The sequence below is a fragment of the Lepisosteus platostomus genome, chromosome 11 (genome assembly GCF_059453375.1).
Source record: "Lepisosteus platostomus isolate fLepPlt1 chromosome 11, fLepPlt1.hap1, whole genome shotgun sequence".
Classification (NCBI taxonomy): Eukaryota; Metazoa; Chordata; class Actinopteri; order Semionotiformes; family Lepisosteidae; genus Lepisosteus; species Lepisosteus platostomus.
Window position 1 is genome coordinate 3,521,454 of NC_142621.1, and position 21,216 is coordinate 3,542,669.

At 42.0% G+C, this 21,216-nt stretch overlaps 1 protein-coding gene and 1 long non-coding RNA gene across 3 annotated transcripts in view; one reads left to right on the forward strand and one right to left on the reverse strand.

Moving 5' to 3' along the window:
- Nucleotides 1-21,216, forward strand: part of LOC148651778 (uncharacterized) — a 44,750-nt gene that overhangs the window by 21,786 nt on the left and 1,748 nt on the right. Inside the window, exon 2 of one of the 2 annotated variants that reach the window (XR_015925165.1) lies at nucleotides 20,467-20,524. This is a non-coding gene — a long non-coding RNA (uncharacterized LOC148651778). Of the gene's footprint in view, nucleotides 1-15,312; nucleotides 20,525-21,216 lie in introns of both variants that reach the window. The other variant, XR_015925166.1, reaches the window with a different exon arrangement.
- On the reverse strand, nucleotides 1,060-20,318 carry kncn (kinocilin). The gene is made up of 5 exons (XM_088597899.1): nucleotides 20,171-20,318; nucleotides 14,086-14,154; nucleotides 8,756-8,827; nucleotides 5,864-5,954; nucleotides 1,060-1,282 (listed from the first exon to the last, which is right to left on the reverse strand). Exons 1-5 carry the CDS (start codon nucleotides 20,316-20,318, stop codon nucleotides 1,207-1,209), a joined length of 456 nt encoding a protein of 151 aa, XP_088454025.1. The 3' UTR covers nucleotides 1,060-1,206.

Sequence of the window (21,216 nt, forward strand, 5' to 3'; positions counted from 1 at the left end):
AGAGCTGACTACTGTAGGTTGTGCAGTGCTGTGAGATACCCCTGCATCAGAGCTATAATGCAACAGTTACACAATTGGCCAGATAAGCTACTGAGGTTATTTTGATTGTTTTACAATGTCTACTCTTACCTGAGACTCCATCCAAATCACCAGAACCATTACTGCTCTTGGCCAAATGATAGATTTTTAGTATTGAGTAAAAAATAACAGCAAGGGATCAGCAGAGAGTATTTGTGCATCATTTTGTTTTTAGCAAGGACGGCATTTATTTATCTGGCCAAACTTAAGTTTAGTGGTTGCAAATCAACGTTTTACAGTAGGACTGAAATTCATCGGTCAAACCAATAAAGCTTCTAGAATTGGATTTATGAGAAGAAAGTTGTAAATACATTTATAAATGTGTTTTTTAACTGTCTGAAACCAGATACAATCTGCAAATAGCCCTAGGTTTAGAGCTAGGTATGTTGTTCAGGATTAAGGTCTAATTATCATACAATTAATCTAAAGTATAGGGGGGGGGGTTAATATCACATTAATATAATTAAATTGACTTTAAACATGTTACTGTTCTTTTTACGTGATGAGCAATTTGGACAGTCATTAATCAGTTTAACACTACCTTCGTTATTTTCCTACTTTCACCCTTGCTATTTTACCTTCTTGGTTTGGGTTTTTACGAGATGCCGTAGAGATGTTGCAGAAACGAGAGGAGAGACACTGGCATTGCCTTTCTCTCCCGTCTTGCATTCCTGCAGTGTGACTGAGTGTGTCTGACTGTGTCTGTCTGTTACGGTGCTGACCCGCTAAATGGACCTTATCCAGGTGACACACAATACCTGCTGACTCCCAGCTCTGTGAGAGATCATGTCGTGAAAGAAGCAAAAAACGCTTGAAAATGTCAGTAAAAGGGAGCAGGGAGTGGTACTGGTAGGAAGTGGATATCTGACTTTCTTCATCTTGAGGAGTATGATAGAAAGCTGGCTGAGGGGGTACTGTTCTTTTGAGAAGAAATGTACTGGTGCTTAGCTGGTATACAAGATGAAACATTCAGACTCAATGTCTTAGTGAGCTATTTATTAACCAAAAGGGCAACGCAGAACCTCCAAGTTGCTGCATACATCATGTTTCATTTCCTTTGCTGTAAAGCATTTACCCTTTACAAAAAGGGTTTCATTTTTCCAAAACCTTGTTGAGATATCTTGGAGATCAATGGTCATCTGAATCGGACGGCGACTGTTTGAACTTCCGTTTGGCGATGATGTCAGGCGTGTCCGACGAAGGCCTGTGGGAGAAACAAAGATCAAATCAGATTTGAACGGCACCCGGATCTGAGAATACCAAAATGCAGCAGCCTATTCCCTTGCCTGAGCACAGAGAGATCCATTGAAGGCTGGCTTCCATTCAAGCAATGAATGGCACTGTGAATATCTACTGTGCACTGGTAACAACAGGGCTGCAAGAAAGCTGGCAGATTGTCCTTTCATTGCTTTAGAATGGGTGAGATTAAGGAGACATGTTTATCACAAGATGAACACGAAAAGTGAACTACAAGGAAGATCTCCCCGCGATTGACTTTCAGGTTGTATTTTTTTAATGAAAGTCAACATTGAAGCAGGGTATGATGAATATTGTTTTCATATTGAAGAATATATAATGTTATAAACATCTCCACTGTACCTTTGTGAAGTGTATACAGTAAATATGAATACTTACACGCTGTACCTGATGAAATATTTACATGAGTTATTGGATGCAGTATTAGCCTGTTTATAAAATACAAGACAAATACTGTAATTCCATTTAATGCATTTAAAGTTGAAGATGCATTTTAAAGTTAGAACAGTTTCATCAGCTCCAGCACTCCACTCCACCAATTGATATAAAAAAAAAGGTAACACACAGTTCATCACTGGTAACTGCTGTTAGTCTTCTGGGCTATCAGTGGTAAAATCATGACAACCACCCAAAAACCTTTTCTGGGGGGTCAACAGCAGTAACGGGAGAAAGGTGATGTTGTTTGTATGCAGTTGTAAGCAGTGAATGACGATGACTGAGAGATGAGTCTCTGTAACCACGGCAACAGATGGGAAAGCTGCTCAATGAGAGGCTGTAACTAACAGTGTAGCAGAACTGAATGAAGTTCCCTGTGGCTTTAAAGAGGAAGAGGGACACAGGTTGAAGTCACCTTCACCTTTGTGTCAGCACTGCACTTGCTACACATATTAGAAGGAACAGCTCTGAATGTGAAAATATTACCCGTGAGTGGAAGCTATCTGGCCCATCCAGGACACTTGGCTTTTCAATAGCTAAAAGAACCAGGATTCCCTCTGCGTTTCTGGAAAGAAACCGGGGCATCGGCTTCACCAACATGGCAGGGTAGCTTGTTCCACACTCCCACAACCCTTTGTGTGAAGAAGCACTTCCTGTTCCCAGTTTCTAAATGCACTTTGCTCTAGCAACTGGATGTCTGCTTCTGTGTTGACACTTGCCATCAGGACCTGACGCTATTAGAACATGCCAAACACCGCAAAGTGTTGTTTAAGGGGGAGATATATTCAATCCAAATGTTATAGCCCTTTTAGAAAAAAGTAAACTCATGCAACTCCCAGTGAGAAGGAATATAAGGCATTTGAAGTTTACAAAGAATCTTAAATGAACTATTTTTTTAGTTTTTATGTAAAAAAACCTGAGAATTCCCACTCTGTTTTTTTACTGTATGTGGTTTAATGATTTCTGTCCTTACCTTCGTTTTTTTATATTTTAACAGTTAATGCAACATTTTAAATGTTTTTTCAGACAGTAGTCATAGCAGTTGCTGCAGGTAAACATTACACCTTCTGAATCTTGTGCCATATGGTGCAAGGCTCTTTTATGAATGTTAAGAAACTCAGATTGTACAAATTATTGCCTTTTTCTAAATAAACATTGGCGTGTAACTCGCAGGGATCGCACTGCCTGTTATAAGCCTGTTGCTTTTATGCACTGGAGAATCCCAGTGGAATACGTTGCTGGAATCTAATAAAATCAACCAGCTTTTTTTTTTTTTTTTTGAAACAAGGAACACTTCAATCAAGATCTGTGTGAAAGTATACTTTAGCTGATGGCATCCTTGTCTATTGCATAGAAAGGCTAATAATCATAATCTGATGAAACTCATAGAGTATTGTTGACCCCCCTTTGAGAATGAAAGAGCTTTGATTATGCATTTTGGAGCCACACACATGATATTACAATTTCAATATATTTATAGCATAATTGAGGTTATATCGCATATACTGTGTTTCTTTCTGTCTACTCCTGGACACATCTGTGAAAACCTGCCATAATCTATGTTTCCAAAGTTTTTATCACTGATCCAAAATTCAAACATAACACTATCATTCTAACATACTACAAAATAGAAGAAAAAAATCTATGCTGGCATTACTCCCAGAATAGTACAGCAGCTCATTGCGAAACGGGTGTTTTTGATGTGCAATCCTGGCACAGTTTTGAATAGGATGTGATTGTGGTCTTCCAGCTTTATACATGCCAGAGAGTGCAGCTGATTTCAAACGGTAATCAGCTTCGTGTTTCAGGGGAACAGATTCCGCAAACATTTGCTCCTCGATGCCCGCCGTGGAGAAGAGGGGATTATCTGAGAGGCCATGCAGAGAGCAGAGGCCGGGCGCCTGAGCCAATGCCGCCCAGCTCCTGCCAGTTGTGTGAGAGATGGCCCTAAAGAAACTGGGCCCGAGTGCAGAGCTGTGGAAGAGGTCACTGGGGTTGCAGACGCGACACACATCGACCACCTGTAACTTCTCCCGCCCGGTGTCAATCAGAACAGGATGCGAACTACACTGTTCTCGTTATGAAGAAAAGGAAGTCGCCTCTGCAGTGAGTCAGGGGATGAGACTGGATCGCTCTTCATGGTCTTTTTTCAGGTTTTCTATGACCTTAATCCAGTTGATGCCAATAGGTAGGATTTCTTCTGTCCATCTGTTGTGCAACTCACTGGTCACACTTAAAAAGGGCCATGGCTCAGCCTCCTGATTTAGCTTAGTGTGGAGTCTGCATGGAGGGATTCACCGTCACTTGCTCACATCAGACGCAGAAAGTTCACAGGGAGCATGCGGCTGTGGGTGTCAGCGTCTCGCCAAGAGAGAGTGACACAGGCTATTAAATTCTTGAACAAATGATCCAAAACCATTAGACCATCGCGGTATCAGTTCTCATATCCAATTATCGTCACTCTGCCAGGCAGCGTGCCCTGAGTCTTCCTGGAAGTGTCTTTCCAGATATACCGTTGAACTGTAGCAAGGATGTGAGAGTCTGAATGCGATCCTTTGGTTTCAGTTTGAACTACAAATACAGTTTGGGTTTAGTGTAAACTTGAAGCATGTCAATATACAGGTGTCTCCTGCAGAACCCTCCCGAAAGCAGCACAGGCTCAGAGTACCTCACAATCCACCATAACCCAAAATATCTGTATTTTGGGGGTGGTGATTGAGTTAGACTTGTTATTCACAGTAAACGAAGAGAGGAGCATCCTCGGATTTCAAAATCATCACTAATCTGTTATTATATTCCTTCCCCTCTGCAAAACGTTTCTGAAGCCTTGCTGTCTGTGCCTTATTTGAATAAATAGTGTTACAATTCTGTGAATTATAATACAAGTTATAAATCTGTGATCCCTTCTTGAAATGGCACAGGGATTCGTTTCTGATGGGGAAACACCATGCCTGTAAAAGCTGGCAAGAATGAGGCACAGCTACCTCTCCCAGCCCCCTGTGCCGCTGATATGAAGCAGTATGATATCAGGTGTGAAAGTGGCTCATTTTCCTCAACCTAAGGCAAGTGTCATGATGCAAAACACATGGTCACAGTATTGTGCATATAATCTGGAAGTACATCGTAATGTCTTTACTTTGCTGAACAGATGTCTCATTCTGTAAACAGATTTTCCAATGTGCATTTTAAACAACTGTTCTCAGCCTAAACTTTGGTAAACAAGTTTTTTTTTTTAGGTTTTGTAAGCAGCATGGGTAACACTTCACAAAGAAGCAGATAAATCTTCAAAGCAAAATGAAAATGAGTTTATAAAAGGGCTGTGAATACCAGATGAAGGCACCAATAAGACAGCTCTCAAAAGAACATCTGCAGACTTTGACTTATTTACAGGCGTGTGGGAGATCTGTTGAAAAAACTAAAAACAAGGCAAATCTCCCACACACTGCAATAGGCAAAAGTCCAATTTTGCTGTAGAAAGAAAAGCTTTTTATTCTATGTACAATAATGTGTTTTGCATATTGCAATGTGTGTGTCTCGTTTTTTTCAAATGAGACAATTTGGCACTGTTGACAAATAATCAGTCTTCCTGCTCAATGTCACCTGTCAATCATCTAAAGATGAACAACCAATTAGGAACTTGCTGGGGAGGCAAGGACACAACACCTCATGATGTCATGACCAATCGCCAACCATGAGTTTTGTTGCTTTAAAGCTAGCTTTCATGTACTGTGCTTCAGAGTAGCAATTAATATTTGTTATACACACAGTGTTTTTCAAACAATCAAACCAGACAACAAAAAGAAAGACAAAAATTGATTATTACAATGAAATAAAAATGGAAAAGTCGTGATTTTACAATTATTCAAAGTCTGTAGTTTGGCAAACCTAAATTAATTTAGGTGCCCAAAATTGCATTAACAAACTATTTAATTGAAATGGCAGTCTTGTTGGACCCCGAGTAGGTGCATAATATTTGTGTTCCAGTGAACAGTGTGAAGTGTTGAGCTAATAAATGATCCATTAGCAATGAAGCAGCTGTGGATTCACCTGTTGGAAATGGAGAAAGAGATAATAGGGAAACAGCATGTCTTACCCCTCTTCTGGTGACAAATCCTTAGTCTGGGCATCCTGGAATGTTCCCATTCTGCTCTTCGACAGTTCTTGATCCAGGTGGGCTTGTGTTGCTAAAAAAAATAATACCCCCAAAATGTAGTAATGACACAACTTATTTGCCATGTCCTAGGGATAATCAAACTCGCATGCCCTCTTTCTCCTGTTTAGAGAACAAAAACAGTTTATTTTAACATGCTCTGCTTCCAAGGAATTTAAATGCGTAACAGGGCTTAACCTAAGCCTCTCTCTCATATTTCCAATTAATTAAAATGTGTTCGTTTGGAAAAAGATAACAGATTCGAATTCAAAAACAATATTTACTAGTAAGAACGTAAATGTGGTCCAACCAAAGCCTGAATAAATATTTATGGGTTCAAAGTCCTTGATGAGATTGAATTGAATAAATATCCTATTAGTGTCACAACACGAGACAATTAAAATAATTATTGATGAAGCAAATTAATCATTATTTGTAAAAAGGTTTTTGGACTTCTGTACACGTCTAAATAAAATGCAGATGATATCTCTAAGGAAATGAAGAAGGATTAAAATGAAAGAAGTGTGGGTTTTTTAATCAGCAGGTGCTCTAGGCAGTGCTCTGAAAATATTATTTAATAAACAAGGAAACAAAACGGCTACGACAGGCAACAACTGTGTTGACCGCACTGGAAAGACATCGTGGGTGAGGGTGTTGATCTAGGGAAGGGAGTAACAAACTCCTCGCTAACGATGAGCTGGAGCAACGCAGCTGAGGTTCATTCTCACAGCCAGAAACTTCTTACTGATCGGTCGGCAGTCCATTTCCATCAGGAGGAAAAGAGGGCTGGAAGCCTAAAAACCTGAAAACGTGTTCACTGTTCAATCAGCGTCCCACAGAGCTGCTCCTGTGAGGCGAGCAAGATGCGTTGAGGCAAAGACAGCGTGCACAGGCTCCTCTTTAAGTGTCGAAAGAGCAGGAGCTCACAGAGCCTCTTCGACGTGACATAGCTTTGTGGAATGCAAGAGAGGCTGTCGGTTGAGCAAATCCAGTTTGGGAATACGTGAAATGGACTCTGGGAATAAAGACTTAGCAGCACGGGATCTAGCCGGCATGTCAGCTTTGTAACAGGGTATTTCACACGTGAAAACACGGCAGCACAGGAGCGAAAAGGTCCCTTTCCGAATCGGTTTTTAAACCATATTTCACATACCACAGTCCAAATAGCATTGTTATCCTTTCCAAGAAAACCTGGTTACAGAGCAAATTGGAATAGAATATATTTGTTAAAACAGCCAAAGTGAGGGAACCCCAGAGAGCTGAAGTCTCAGCCTAAGAGGTGCACATGCATCTAAATTATATGTTAGAGGAAGAGAGAGCCACTGTGGCACTCTGCTGTAGACAGATCACCCATGGGAAGTCATGAACCTGTCTTCGGTAGAGGAATCTGATTTACTCCCCGCTGAGTGTTTTTTTCCAGCTGTTTATTCGATATTAAAAGGAATATGACCCTTTGGTTACTGCACTTTAATTTGATCTGCTTAGCCTATCACAGACGTAATTAGCCTTCATTGTTTCCTCTCCCTCGGTGATTATAAAGATTGTCACTTGCGCAAGAAGGCAGTCACGCACTGTGTCTGAGGTGTGGCCAGCTGACACAGAGAGAGAGACCAGCCAGGCAATCTGAACCTGAGCCTCTGACTCGGACTGTGTCCAGCTGGCTACATCAACAAGACGGTGAGGTTTTTTCATTCCTACGGAGATGCTATTGCTGTGTTACCGTTCAGTGTCTTTCACGGTAAGGGTCCATCCATCCCTTGGGAAGGGACCGACTTCTACAGCACAGGGAGTCTGGGCTTCATCATCATTTGTGCACAACAGGCAGAGAGCCCCCAGGTCAGGGTGGGTGTGAAGGAGCTAGAACGCCCTTGTCACGCTGTGCAGTGGGAGGCCTCTGACTTTCTGGACACCTGGCAGGGAATGATGATTGCCTTGTCCGTTTCTTCTGCAGTGCTATTTTCAGTATTTGTTGGGGGGGTGAGGTGGGGGATCGTGGCTGAGAAGAGTAAAAGTGACAAGGGGGAAATAAAGGGACATTTCCATGACCTCGTCTCGCCAAACTCAAGGGAGGTCTCAGCGTTGCAGTAGGAAACAGAAAAGTTCCCCTCCTATCACTATAAAAATCCGGTGCTAAATGACTTTATCATCATTAATTTCTGTACCCAACCACCGTGCTGAGCTTAACTGTGAGAAAGGCCATGTAAGGATTTGGCTTCGTCTCTTATTATCTATGCTAATTTTAGGCTCTCGGTTTTCAGTACTGTCCCAGCTTGATGTGGGAGACTTCAATCTATCTTGATGATTTCCTTCTAATAAAGTGTGTGCCCTGCATTATATTCACCCTTTTGCAACAATCCATCTCACATAGTGCTACGGTCGTCAACCACAATGCCACAAGATGATCAATAACGTAAATAACATGTTTCAGTCATTCTGTGGTTTCTTCCCACTGGGAGATCACACTGACTTACACATCGGACATTTCACTTCAGCATCGTAATCCAAACACAAGGGGGGTGGGGGGACAAGTTCTTTTTCTTGCAACCCTGCAGAAGTCCGAAAAATATCAACAAAGATGAAACAAAATTATAGGGTAAAACGGCTTAATTTTGTACTGTGTGAAAAAGTGGTTTTGTACTAGTAAGAAAGAATCTGAATCAAGGGTTTAGGATATCAGAAAATATTGGGTGTTTGCTGCTAGTCTGGTCTCTCTGTTGTTGATGAAATAATAGAGACACAGTGACCAAGAGAGTAATCTAGTGTTGAAATCTCCTGGGGTCTCCAGGAGACACTGTGTGTGCCATGTGACATTTCCATGATGCTGTGGGCACTTACCTTCTCGTTTAAATGCTTCTGCCGGTTGTTCTGCGTTGCTGAGGTGGGGCCTGGGGTGAACACGAAAATTTCCTGGAGGAAAGCGGAGAGGATTCCAGAAATAAGTGGAATTAGAACACTTTGTGAAAGCAGCCGGGGTCTGGGCTTTGACAGCGGGACTGGGCAGCTTGTTCCATTCTCCCAGAACCCTCTGTACATCGCAATGCCTCCTGCTTTCTGTGTTTAAAAGCGCTTTGTGTTGATTCTGAGGAGTTCACATGGGTTGACTTTTTATCAGTGCCTTTGGGGATTTATGAATCCTTTACTTTAGCACATTCCTTTAGACCAGGATTGCACCTGGAAACGGAACAGCAGGTGCAAACAACACCACTCTTTCCTCACCAAGTAGATGCATCTTTCACAATCCGCAAAACTGAGATCAGTCTTCGGGATGGGCTCCCTGAAAGATCTCTTGCTCTCGCCTTTTTTTTCCCCATGATCTTTGTACTGTACTTATTTTTTCTTTCTCTTCGTCTTTCCCTTTAATAGATCGGTGACTGAAGGGGAAGATTATGTAGATGATAGGATATTGTTAAACTCTGTTTTAAAAAAAAATGTCAGGTCAATATCTCAGTTTCAGGTACTGGGCCTCCATAAAAGCTTCAGATCTTAGCATTGTACTGCAGCTTAAAGTTGTGGTGATTGTAAAAGGGTTAGCTAAAGACAGAAATGAGAGCAGTAGAAGCCCGGTCTTGTAACAGATGTTTAATCAACAAGCCAAATGTGGTGACTGATGTGAGGGGTCAGCCTGAGTTTCTTTTACTGGACCTCTAGGTGTGGCTGTGAAGTCTCCAGTGTGGGGTGGTGACTACACCTGATAGCTAACATCTTCCCCGAAATTCAGCTGCACTCCTTGGGAACTGGCCACCTGCATGCTTAGGCTGGCAAAGGCCTTTCCAGGGAATGAACTGAACCACGCAATTAGAGAATCTACCAGTATCTAAAGAGAATCGGAGATCTCAACAGGCATGTTCCTTAACTGAGAGGAGATGTAAGACTTTTTGTAATACTCTAGTAAGAATTGCAGTACACCCTTCACTAAATCTGAATGCAATTATATAGTACTCGAAATAAAATCCTTGAACGATTTGTTATTTTTACCTTGTATTTTCAAGGAATGAATCTGACATCCTTTTGGGCTGTTTCGTACTTCTTTAGTGTTGTGAAGGTTCTTTCACTGTATAATCTCCAGCAGCAAAACTGTGACTCTCCAGTAACACTCTGTTATAATCCCTGTCACATCCTTCCATTGACATGACCCGGACTTGAACCTACAGTCACAGAGCTCAGGTGCGTACACCTGCGCATTCCAGAGCCCCCTGGAAGCCTTTCTAAATCTGTCTAATCCGACGGGACAAGAGCTAGCTCCAACCTGAGGATGAATGGGATGATCCCATGAATGTCTAGATGGAGGTATTTCAGACACAAAAAAGCCTATTAGCTCTGCACCGTTTTCTCTAGAAATTATTATTCAAATAGGAGTGATAGATGCAGAAATGCTATCAGCAAGCACTTCTGCCGTTGCTAAGATGACTGATACCTTTATTTCAAAATCATACAAATCATATAAAAAAAAGGCTTAATTGTGTCCATTCAGACCTTGGGTGAACAGATAATATATAATTACCAGTACAGAATGGAGATGGAAGGCAAATTCAGTTTGCCTTATGGCTTATCTTCCTGAAGGTTCTCTGCGGCTGTGCTTTGTAGTTCTATTCAAACCTTATAAAACGCTTTTGTCTCTCTTTAGTCGGCCCCGATCGATTGATCACCCTTATAAGTGCAATCCATGTACTTTATGATGTTGCTTTTATTATCTACAGTATAAAGGCTCTTTTTCTTAATAATAAAAGGGCTTGAAATGATTGTGTCCAGGAACAAGGTCAGAGCTCCCTGCCTCTTTGAGTGACTTCATTGGGTTGAATCTAATTTCAGCTTTGTTTTTTTGAAGATATGTCAGAATTGTTATAAGCAAAGAAGAGTGGAGGAACTTGAGACTTGAAATCAGAGCTGAAGGGTATTGAAATACTCCAAGATTGATTAGTCATGTTTGTTAGGCCCTCAGTTTCACCTATTTGTATGAAATAATTACTATTGAAACCGACATAAAGAATCCACAACTGCATCTTCTTAAACACTGGGAATGTTTTGTTCGTGATTTTTTCAAATGATGTGACATTGTCCCACCCGTATTCTGAGTGATTCACCAGCGTAATTGTCTTTCTGACATTCTAGGACCGTCACATTTTTATCACAATTAAACATATTGAGTAAAATAATTACAGGAGAGCAGATGAGAGTGGCAGTATTCTCTCCCGCTGAGTAAAGAGCAGATAAGGGCTGTGTTTTAACAGGTTTTACAAAAAGGAGCCAAGCATGAAGCATCAATAGGTTAGATCATTTGTAACGGTTGATAGTTAAAACCAAAGCCTTTATTCACAATAAGGCAATTTCAAAAACCTGCTCTCAAATGTACTGTCAAAAAATCACTATTAAATAGATTTTTAAATTAATTTGCTGACTAAATAATTGGAATTGTCCCCCGAGCAAAATTATTATTCATATCTCATTTCTAAAACTTGTCTTTATTTACGTTTTAATGCAATTAGCCTGCTGACTCTCCATTGCTGTATCTCGGGGAGCTCTTGTGCAAACAGGGGTGATGCACACATCTTCCAGGAGGGGGCAGTACTAATTACATGGGGCAGTTTCCCTATGTAAGGCACTCTGGGAAGAAAAGCACTATGTTAAATGCAGAGAATGATTAATTATTATAAATGGAACTCTCTTTGTTCTCCCCATTCTGAAAAACGTGCACTGAAACCCTGTGTTTCACTTCATACTGCCTGTAAAAAAGCGCCACATGACTGTACCTTATCCCTCTCATCTCCTGTCTTGTGTCCAACATGCTGTATATCTTTTGAATCAAGCTCTTTCAGGGTACAGGGATTCATGCTCTGAAAACGAAACCCTCCAGTGGCACTTGGGCATAGAATTAATGTCTATGTTTTGCATATAGAGCAGTTTTTCACCTGCAGCACATTCAGACAACTTGCAAACTAACGGAAGCGTGGAAACGAACTGGGACCCCTCCTGCACCAATGCAAAAGCACAAGACTGCAAATTTCAATCCAGTAACAAGACATGACCCAGAGCATGGCGTGATGACAAGGCTTCACCGAAAACCTTATTGTAGCAAAGGGTGTCTATACAGACAGAGTGGACAATATTCAGAAGCGGCAAGCACAAGGATTCCCAGAGAACATCAGAGGCATTTAAACGAGGATGGAGAGGGGAGAGAATAAAACATATACACTGTGTATCAGGCATTCCTTTTTTTTTTCCTACTGCAGAGGTCCAGTTGTTTGCACTTGAAGGGGGGCAGTTCTGCAACACTGAAATTGGTACAGGATTGATACCAATTACAAATCCTGTTTGACCTTTCAAAAGCTGAAAGCACATTTACAGATATCCCCCAAAGAGCAAACCGCATTCAAGATTTCCTGGGATTAGGAACTGAAAGCCTCAGATCAATTAACTAGAAAAAAAACAAACAAATGAGTTTAGATTGATAGGATGGCCTCCACTCCTTTGTGATATTTCTGGTGCTCTAATTATTTTGGAGTGCAAAAATGGTCCAAAAGTGTTCAAACACCCGTTATCATCCGGTGCCTTCAGAGCCATTACACCAATGCATGATTCTCGCATGCGTCTGGTGCTATTGTAAAGCATGTCACCTGCAATTTCAGCGCAACAAGGCTCTGGGAAACATACAGATCAGCAGGGATCAGAATAAATAAGGTTTAAAAACCAGTAGCAAACAGGTGTTGTGGCAATTCAGCTCAGTTGCCTAAATATGCACTTTAAAACCACATTTTTTAGTCAGCTTTGTTCCTCTGTTTCACAGTTACCTCTTACTCCTGTTCCGATCTCTGCTGAGAGAAAAGAACACAAACTTATCCTGACTTAAGTAAAAAAAAACCCAGACCGGATGAAAATTTAATAACTCCCTATAGGAAAACATGGAATTAACCGTGCTGGCGGCTATGCTATGGTTGCTATGGAAACCCACCTCGGCTGTACCGAGATAAAAGGCAGGACGGAGGATCTCCCGGGAGGGCTGGGAGTGCGGCCGCTTTCTGGGAGGGAGCAGCTCATCGGGGGGGGGTCCGAAGAAGGAACAGCCGGACTGCGGCTCCACCAGGCTGCGGTACGGCCCTGACCCCTAACCCCCGACCCCTGACCTCTCCCCTTTCCCCTCTCATCCAGGGCTCCTAGCAGCTTCCTCCTCCTACCCCCCGCTTCCGAAATGCGCGCGGCCTGCACGGCTCTCTGACCCCCGGAATCGTTGATCGGGCACGCCGGACGAAGCCGAGCTATCGAGAAGGATGTCGACTTGATTACGATTTCCTGCTCGTTTTCCCTCCCCCTCCCGCCCCCTCGGCTTCCCCCTTCTGGGAGGCGGGAGGAAGCTGTGAAAGCAGTTGGGCACCACGGACGCAGCCGAGACACAAGAAGTCTCTCCGATTATTTCCAGACCCCTGGACTGTCGGTGGCCACAGCTCTGTATCTGCTGCTCCACAGTGAGGAAACAACTGCTCCTCATTCCCAATATTAACCTTCTGTTAACAGAGGGATGCAAGGCCACGTGCTGCAGATCTCCAGCTCTGAGTGTTTGCTTACATTTACATTCTGGAGAGGGTTATAGAGGGTTATTTTTTTTCATGTGTCTTTGCTCACGACTTTTGAAGGTTAATATCTGCGTGGGGAGGGGGGTGTGGTGTTAAAGGCACTCTCTCGAGCTCTCAAAATACACTCAAGCGAGGATAGTTCCCAGAAACTATCATTAAAAAACAAAACCCAACATCCCCTTAAAACCTTAATTAATGGGAAATTAAAAGTGGTGCTGTTTGTTTAGTTTTACGTCGTGTACTCCTAAGTCTTGTTACGATGGAAAACTTAGCCCAAGAGTATACCTTCTCGAACAAAGACTGTTCAGTGTCCTAAAGTTAGTGTTTTTCTGATTTCTGTGATGATGTAAAGTCCTGGACCAAGTGTTCATGTATGTCTGATCTCAGTGAGGGCTCTGTACACTTTTGCTGCAAAGGTCTGCAGTTATGACATTCGAGCCAACAGGTCTTCTACTGTATGTGATGTAGTGACATGAATTTGGCCTTGATCCTTCAGTTTCTACGAGTTTGAGACACCACCTGCACACCAAAGGCAAGCATTGCCTGTTGTACTTGATGAGCATACAATGCTCATGAGAACAAGCAGAAGAGATGTCTTACCTAGAACTGGCAAAATGTGATTGAAGTTGAACCAGGCTTTTATAAAAGGGTAGATGGAGATGATGAGACCTGGAATGAAATAAGGACAAGCAGTTATTGAGCAGTGGGTGGCTCAACCACGAATCACAGTACAGTACATCAAATTATATTCTTAATGAATGGAAATGCTGTGTCAAAAGAAAATATTACTGTAAGTGTTCTAGATTGACTACTAGATTGCAAGAAGACGACCTGTGATGTAATACATAACCAAAGTAGACATGTAAAAGGAACATAAATCCTCCGTACATTTTCAGTAAGCATATTATCCTTGTAGGGTGTCAGTCCACAGGGACAGTACAGAAGATGGGAGTACTTCCCGGATGGGGTGCCAGTCTATCAAAGGGCACACACATGCAATTGTTCGCAGTCATATATGGTGGGCATACAGAGACACACAATAACCTGGGCAGCATGATTTCAGACTGTGGGATTAAACTGGAGCACTTGGAGAAAACTCACACAATCACGCACACTCACAGAACATGCAGACTTCATACAGAAGGTGACAAAGGGTAGTATCAAACCCAGGTCCCAGGAGCTGACCGCCATCCATACATGAATCATACTCTTAATAAACAGCAGTTGTGTGCATAGTTTACACAGTTCAGAAAGACAACATTCGTTTTCACACTAAGTACACTTTAAAATGAATGTCTTTATACCATGAATATTTTAATTCCCCTTGCTTATCCTTGTGATCATTAATATTGCAATGTATGGCATATTCAATTTAATTAGGGGAGCTGGACAAGAGAGATATTTCCTCTATCATTTTATAATTTCCTTTTTTCTTTAATTAAATACAGATATTTGTTCTGAATGGCACACTTATTCATTACGCATACTGTATATGTTAGGGTTGATCCTGTATTGTCCAGTGAGACACTTCTCTCCCCCGAAACATAAAGGGCTTTGGAAAACAGCAAAAAGTGGGTTGTGAAGTCTGTGTTTTTGAGTATCTGTGAATTCAGCTGTGAGGCAAACCAGAGGCCTAATTAACTTTTAAAGCCAGCTTAAAATGGAATTTTAAATAATTTTCTCCATGGTTAGCTTCTGAATAAATTTCAGGCCATACATAAAAGCCTAAATGCTAAACCCCATTAATCTATCATTTTTATGTGCTGCAAAACAGAAACCATGTCTTTGTCAGATAATAACCCTCCTTTTTTTCTTTTGTTATTTCAGCCACAAAAACAGCACCCAGGGTTGTCCTTCGGCTACGACAAGCCTAGTGGGTTAGTGCAAAAGCATTATCTATAAAACTACAAGCATTAACCAACTCCATGTCACGCACTGGAATAATACAGGTTCAATATTATCGATCTAGCGTTGTAAATCAGTCTTTATTCTATATTGCCAGCATCTCCAGGGACAAAGATAATTGCCCAGAATTCCCATTCCAACATAGCTATTGCTATGTAAACCGTTATGCTTGACTATACTGACCTAATCTACAGATGGTCTACTGAAAGCAACAACCAATCACATGTGACAGCTGCAGGTGAAATTACCCAGAACACAGTTGTTTCCTATTATTATTTTACCTCTTCACTGAATGACTTTTGCAGCCTCCCCTGCTGTGCAGATTCATACTGTGTGTTTCTGTACTGTACGTACATAGTTATTTGATAGTTTGTCAATTTGTGTTTCGAAGAATAAAAGAACAAACTGCACGTGCCAGGTCTAGATTGACTGGCTCTTTCATCAGCCAGTAGAATGACAATGTTTGCACAGTGAGATGTTAAGCAGTTTCCTGGCCTAGAGACAACATGGTACCAAAGCGTGCTTGATGGTTTTGGGTTGTAAACGGTGGCTGGTACAGTACAGCAGAGATGAATACATTACCTAAACAGATCTCAAACACATCACATCAGATTGGTGTGATAAGCTGGCCACGACTCACAGTGCTGCGCTGCTCCAGCTATACTGGACAAAAGTCTATTTGGTTTTATTGTTATTTGAGAGGAGAGTTTACTGCTTTCGCAATATGAATTCCTGACAGCAAATCTACTTTTCTTCTGAAATGATGTTTTGCTGGAAAGCACGTCATTCGTCTTCCTTTCATCTACAGTAGCTGTCACTGAGCAATCACCACAGTCTTGTGGACGCCTCTGTACAGCGTTAGCAATATGTATCAGAAAGAGATTTCAATTTGCACTTGAGTACCAGCTGCTACTTTAGAATGCCTGCAGTTAATTCTTCATGATTTTCATTTTTCTTTTTTTCCTAAGCAGCCAGATACTTCTGTACAGCAATAACTAGAGATTTGAAATGGTAACATCCAATCTCCAATGTCCAAAAGATTCCTCAAAACTGAATTGCAGGACACTCTGAAACAAGTAATAGTTTCTCAGGTGTGGTGCAGGTGCATCTCCTAAATGTGACCAGAATGACAAAAAGATTGATTTGTGTTATGGTCGACTCTGACAGGTTTTTTATCTCCGTATACAGAAAGAAACTATTCATCTCTACTCCGAGTCCTTGAGACAACAAGCATCTTTATAGGATATTCAACACTGAGCATGTCTACCATTCTGCACCTATTAATCAATTATTAATCAAAAATGATTCCAACAATTTTAGATTTGAATGTAGTTGAAATACAATACTAAAACACTAAACGTATTGATTCACAATATTAAATAAAAACAAAGTTTACTTAATGACTTAAAAAGCCAGAGAGTATGTGAGCTGCCTCTTAAATATAAATCCAGAATATTTTCTTTTAATTGACAGAAGTGCTTGAATAATATAACCTAATCCAGCAGAAGCCAAAGTGTGGTCAGAGTGCACCAGGACTCAGAAAACCCACTAAAAGGTCTGTTACAATTATTCTTTTAGTTTCTTGCTTCCTGAATTCTCAGTGCTCCAGTGACAGCTCCACATTCTTCACTGTAGTATCTCTTCTAAATAATGTAGAGCAGTGTTCAGGAGCTGGCTTCAGAAATCACAATTTCATATTCCCTTTTGGGATGATATGCGTCATTAATCACCGGCTCTTTGTGAGGGCTCTCCGAGTCTGAAGATAAAGACAAATACATCCTCCAGAGAGGCTTGGCCGACTACTCATCTCCCTCTTCCTCCTCCTCGCAGTGCTGGAACTTTTCCAGAATGACTTGCTTGTTGCTTCATGCAGTCTTTCCTTATTTCTGTATAGATCAAAGCTGCATCTCTCGAGTCACTTGTTTAACCTAGAACATGATCCAGATGTCTAAGGAATTGCTTGGCTCATGGGCATACTCACAGTCCTGGGAGCTTGCAGAGGAGGTTGGGTGTAATACATTCACATGACATCTGAGCACCTTCAGAGGCAAACCCTCTTTTTTATCAAGACTGGCCAGAGGGACAATACAGAATGAAGCCAGGAGACGCTATTAAATCTTGATTGCAGCCATATCCTACACGAGCTATCATTTTCATTGCTGACATCCACAGTCCGGTTTCAAAAGCTGAACATGTCAAGGGTAATGTGAAAACAAGTGTGAGAATCTAGGCTGGTGTATTAAAGCAGTGCCTTCTAGCAGAGCTACAAAAAATGGTTTTGAGACATGGGCAAGGCACTGCTTGAGAGTCTGTGTATCCGTGTCCGTGTAAACCGTGCTCTTCAACACTTATGAACATTACTGCACAACAATGACAAATGCTCAGTAAATGTAGTGAATGTCCAGCCATTGAAAGAATCAAACTGTGGAGAACGTTATAGGCTAATTTGCACATGATCACAGTATTTATGTCTGCATGGAGTTTCAAACATAAGATCGGGGGAGATCAAACCCTGCTCTCAACCACCTCCACCTCCCTGCATGTAACTATTACACTTCTCACACGTTTCTCCATTGAATCTGTTCCTCTGCCCCATCTTGGCCCGTGCTGCAGCTCCCTGGCTCATTCTCCATTGAAAAGAGAGGGTTCCAACAGGTTCATTCCCCTCAGGGGGAGGGAGTTAACCCAGTGAATCTCACCAGTCCATTCACGCCTCTTCTCCGCATTGATTAGGGATTGAGCAAACTACTGAGATAAATAATATTTATAAGGAAACAAAATATGTTTAATGGTTCAATGATAGCAAATGGATGTTGCATTGAAGAGGCTGGTTATAGTCCACAAGCTCCCAAAAGCCTGCTGTGCACCAGAAGTAAAATTCTCCTCTCTAATTGAAGGAGTTCAATAAATCACAATTTTGGGCTGTACCAAAAATACCTCTTGACATCCACAGGACATTTTTATAGGAAAGGCTTTGCTCTCTGTAGCTTTGAAAGGTAGAGGCTGCATCTCTTTGCTGGATTCAGTTTCATTGTGGCTTGATCTGGCTTTTCGTGAAGAAGAGAGCTGCTATCATATATTTGACTCTTAGCACTAAATGCCTGGAAGCCCAGGGTCCTGATTACCAGCCTGCATTGTGACTGGCGTCCTCAGGTTACACCCCAAGATCAGATGACATTTAATGTAGACAAGTGCAGATTGTGACATACAGGTAGAAGAAACACACTATAAATATAAGATAAGAAACACAGAAGAAGCTACTGCTGAAAAAGATAATTCTGATGTTCTAGACAATGTGGGGAAACAATGGAAACAAAGGCACACAACAATAGCATATATAGTGGTATAGTGTATAGAAATTAAATCAAGGGGTATTATGTTAGAATTGGGCTTTACATTAGTAAGACCTCATTCAGAACATTATATACAATTGCGGTCACCACGTTACAAAAGACACACTGCTACTCGGGAAGCTGTCCAGACAAGAGGCATCAGATATGTCTTTGCACTCCGAGGTATTGTCGACTCCGTCAGGTTAAAGGAACAGAATCTATTTGGTCTCGAGCACAGAGGGTGTGGGGAGATTTGATTTGAGTATTCAAGATCCCGAAGAGATTCAGCAAAGGCAGCCCAGAATCAAGAGGGGAACATGAACATGATTCGCTATAGGCAAATCAGAGGATCACAACTGAGAGGAGGAGGTTGTGTCGTTTACACAAAGTGTGGTAGGAGTCGCCGGCTTCCTTTAGAAATGAGCTGGCTTTCCTGAACAGACAATCTTCATGTCCGCTTACTCTCACTCACAGCACAGGCAGTGTCTAGAGCACAGTGCACCTCCTCCCTCAGCTGTGCTATTTCTTTACTGTATCATTTGTTTCAGTGAGACACTATTCGCCTCTGCTCTGCGTCCTTGGGGAGACGTGCGTCTTAGTAGAATATTCAACCTTGAACATGCTAAATATTCCTTATCTATTAAAATTTCATCAATCAAAAAGTTTTCAGTCAATTTCAGATCAGCTTGTAGCTGAAAAACAATACCAAAAATACTAAAGTGTCATTTCACAAGTATAGATTCTGATTATCGCTATAGATTATGGGACTGGCTCTTTTTAATTAAGCAAACCCACCCTGAACTTGCAAAATATTCCTTATCTATTAAAATTTCATCAATCAAAAAGTTTTCAGTCAATTTCAGATCAGCTTGTAGCTGAAAAACAATACCAAAAATACTAAAGTGTCATTTCACAAGTATAGATTCTGATTATCGCTATAGATTATGGGACTGGCTCTTTTTAATTAAGCAAACCCACCTTGAACATGCAAAATATTCCTTATCTATTAAAATTTAATATATCAAAAAGTTTTCAGTCAATTTCAGATCAGCTTGTAGCTGAAAAACAATACCAAAAATACTAAAGTGTCATTTCACAAGTATAGATTCTGATTCTCGCTATAGATTACGGGACTGGCTCTTTTAAATTAAGCAAAGTTCCTTTCTTTGCACTCAAGAGATGTGCTGCCACAATGTAACTAGAAGAGGCTAACTGTAGTTCTCTGGGGTCCGAGCACAGCAGGGCTTAAGGCCTCAGCAAACCTTCTCCTGCTTATAACCCTAAAAGAAGGGTTAAAGATATCCAGCTAAACAATTAATATTCCAGCTGTGTAAATCGGTGCCCTCAGCAGGACCGAAACTCTTCATAGCCATGACTTGTCCTCTGTGACCTGGAGACCTTTAAGTGCCTCATCGGCAGGGATGAGGTGCTGGGAGAACTGTACTCACCCAGCCCGCCTGCTCCCAGGAAGATGCCCCCCACTGCATCTGCGCCGCAGTCTCGGGACACCCCAATGATGATGCACCCCGCCACGATGCTGAGCAGGGCGCAGCTCACGCGCAGGCAGTGGAATTCACTGATACTGACAGCGTTCATCCGCCGCGCGGCCTGCCGGCGGCCAGCCTTCAGCCCCTACTGCACGGGCTGCACGGCTCACTTTCACTGCCTGCCACTCCACCGCCGGACTTCCTCCCCGCTCCTCGTGAAACTTGAACCACTGAGATTGTGTTTCCCCTGCGGGCAGGGCTCGCTCCTGCAGGGAAACTCCGGTCCAGATCCCCTGCACAACCTCAAATAATTCAGTAAGAATATTAAAATCCCCTGTCACTGCCCTGTGACACTGTACTGTTGCAAAACAGCTTCATATAGAGCCATACAGAGAATAGAGAGATGCTCTGATTGGCAAGTTACCATAAATCAGCACAAATGGAAGGGACCCCAGATGTACAATGTAAATTGTGACCTGCTGATTACTTATGTTGGGTGGCATGGCGGCACTGTAATTAACATTGCTGCCTCTACGCACGAGAGCCCCGGGTTCAATTCCTGAGGTGCTGTCTGCATGGAGTTTGTATGATCTTCTCATGGTCGGGTGAGCTTCCCACAGTCCAAAGAAGACATGGGGGTAGGCTGATGAGCTTCAGGGAAAACCGGCCCTGGTTTCAGTGTGCACCTGCTCTATGATAGACTGGCGTCCTGTCCCAGGGTGTGTCCTACCTTGCTTGCCATAATAGGCACCAGCTTCCCTCGCAAGCCTGTGTTTTAAAGCAGTTAGAAGACGGGTGGATGGATTACTTAAAAGCAGTCTTTTTCGCTGCAAAGTTTATGATAACAATGAAAAAGTACTCCACGTATTCTTACTCGGCACAACTTTTTTAGCTTTTTCAGACTCTACAGACAGCCCCATCTGCAGCCAGCAGCTCAGATCAGCATCACGGCTTCCGTCTGTGGTAGTCTCTCATGGACTGGGCTACAGAAGTGTGCCCTAAGTGTC

Excerpts from the sequence above, each read along its gene's own strand:
- kncn (XM_088597899.1), bottom strand. The coding sequence starts at position 20,318 with ATGAACGCTGTCAGTATCAGTGAATTCCACTGCCTGCGCGTGAGCTGC. Across the intron at positions 5,955-8,755 it reads AGAAGCATTTAAACGAGAAG|CAACACAAGCCCACCTGGAT; the intron begins GTAAGTGCCCAC and ends TATTTTTTTTAG. Across the intron at positions 1,283-5,863 it reads GATTTGTCACCAGAAGAGGG|GCCTTCGTCGGACACGCCTG; the intron begins GTAAGACATGCT and ends TTTCTCCCACAG.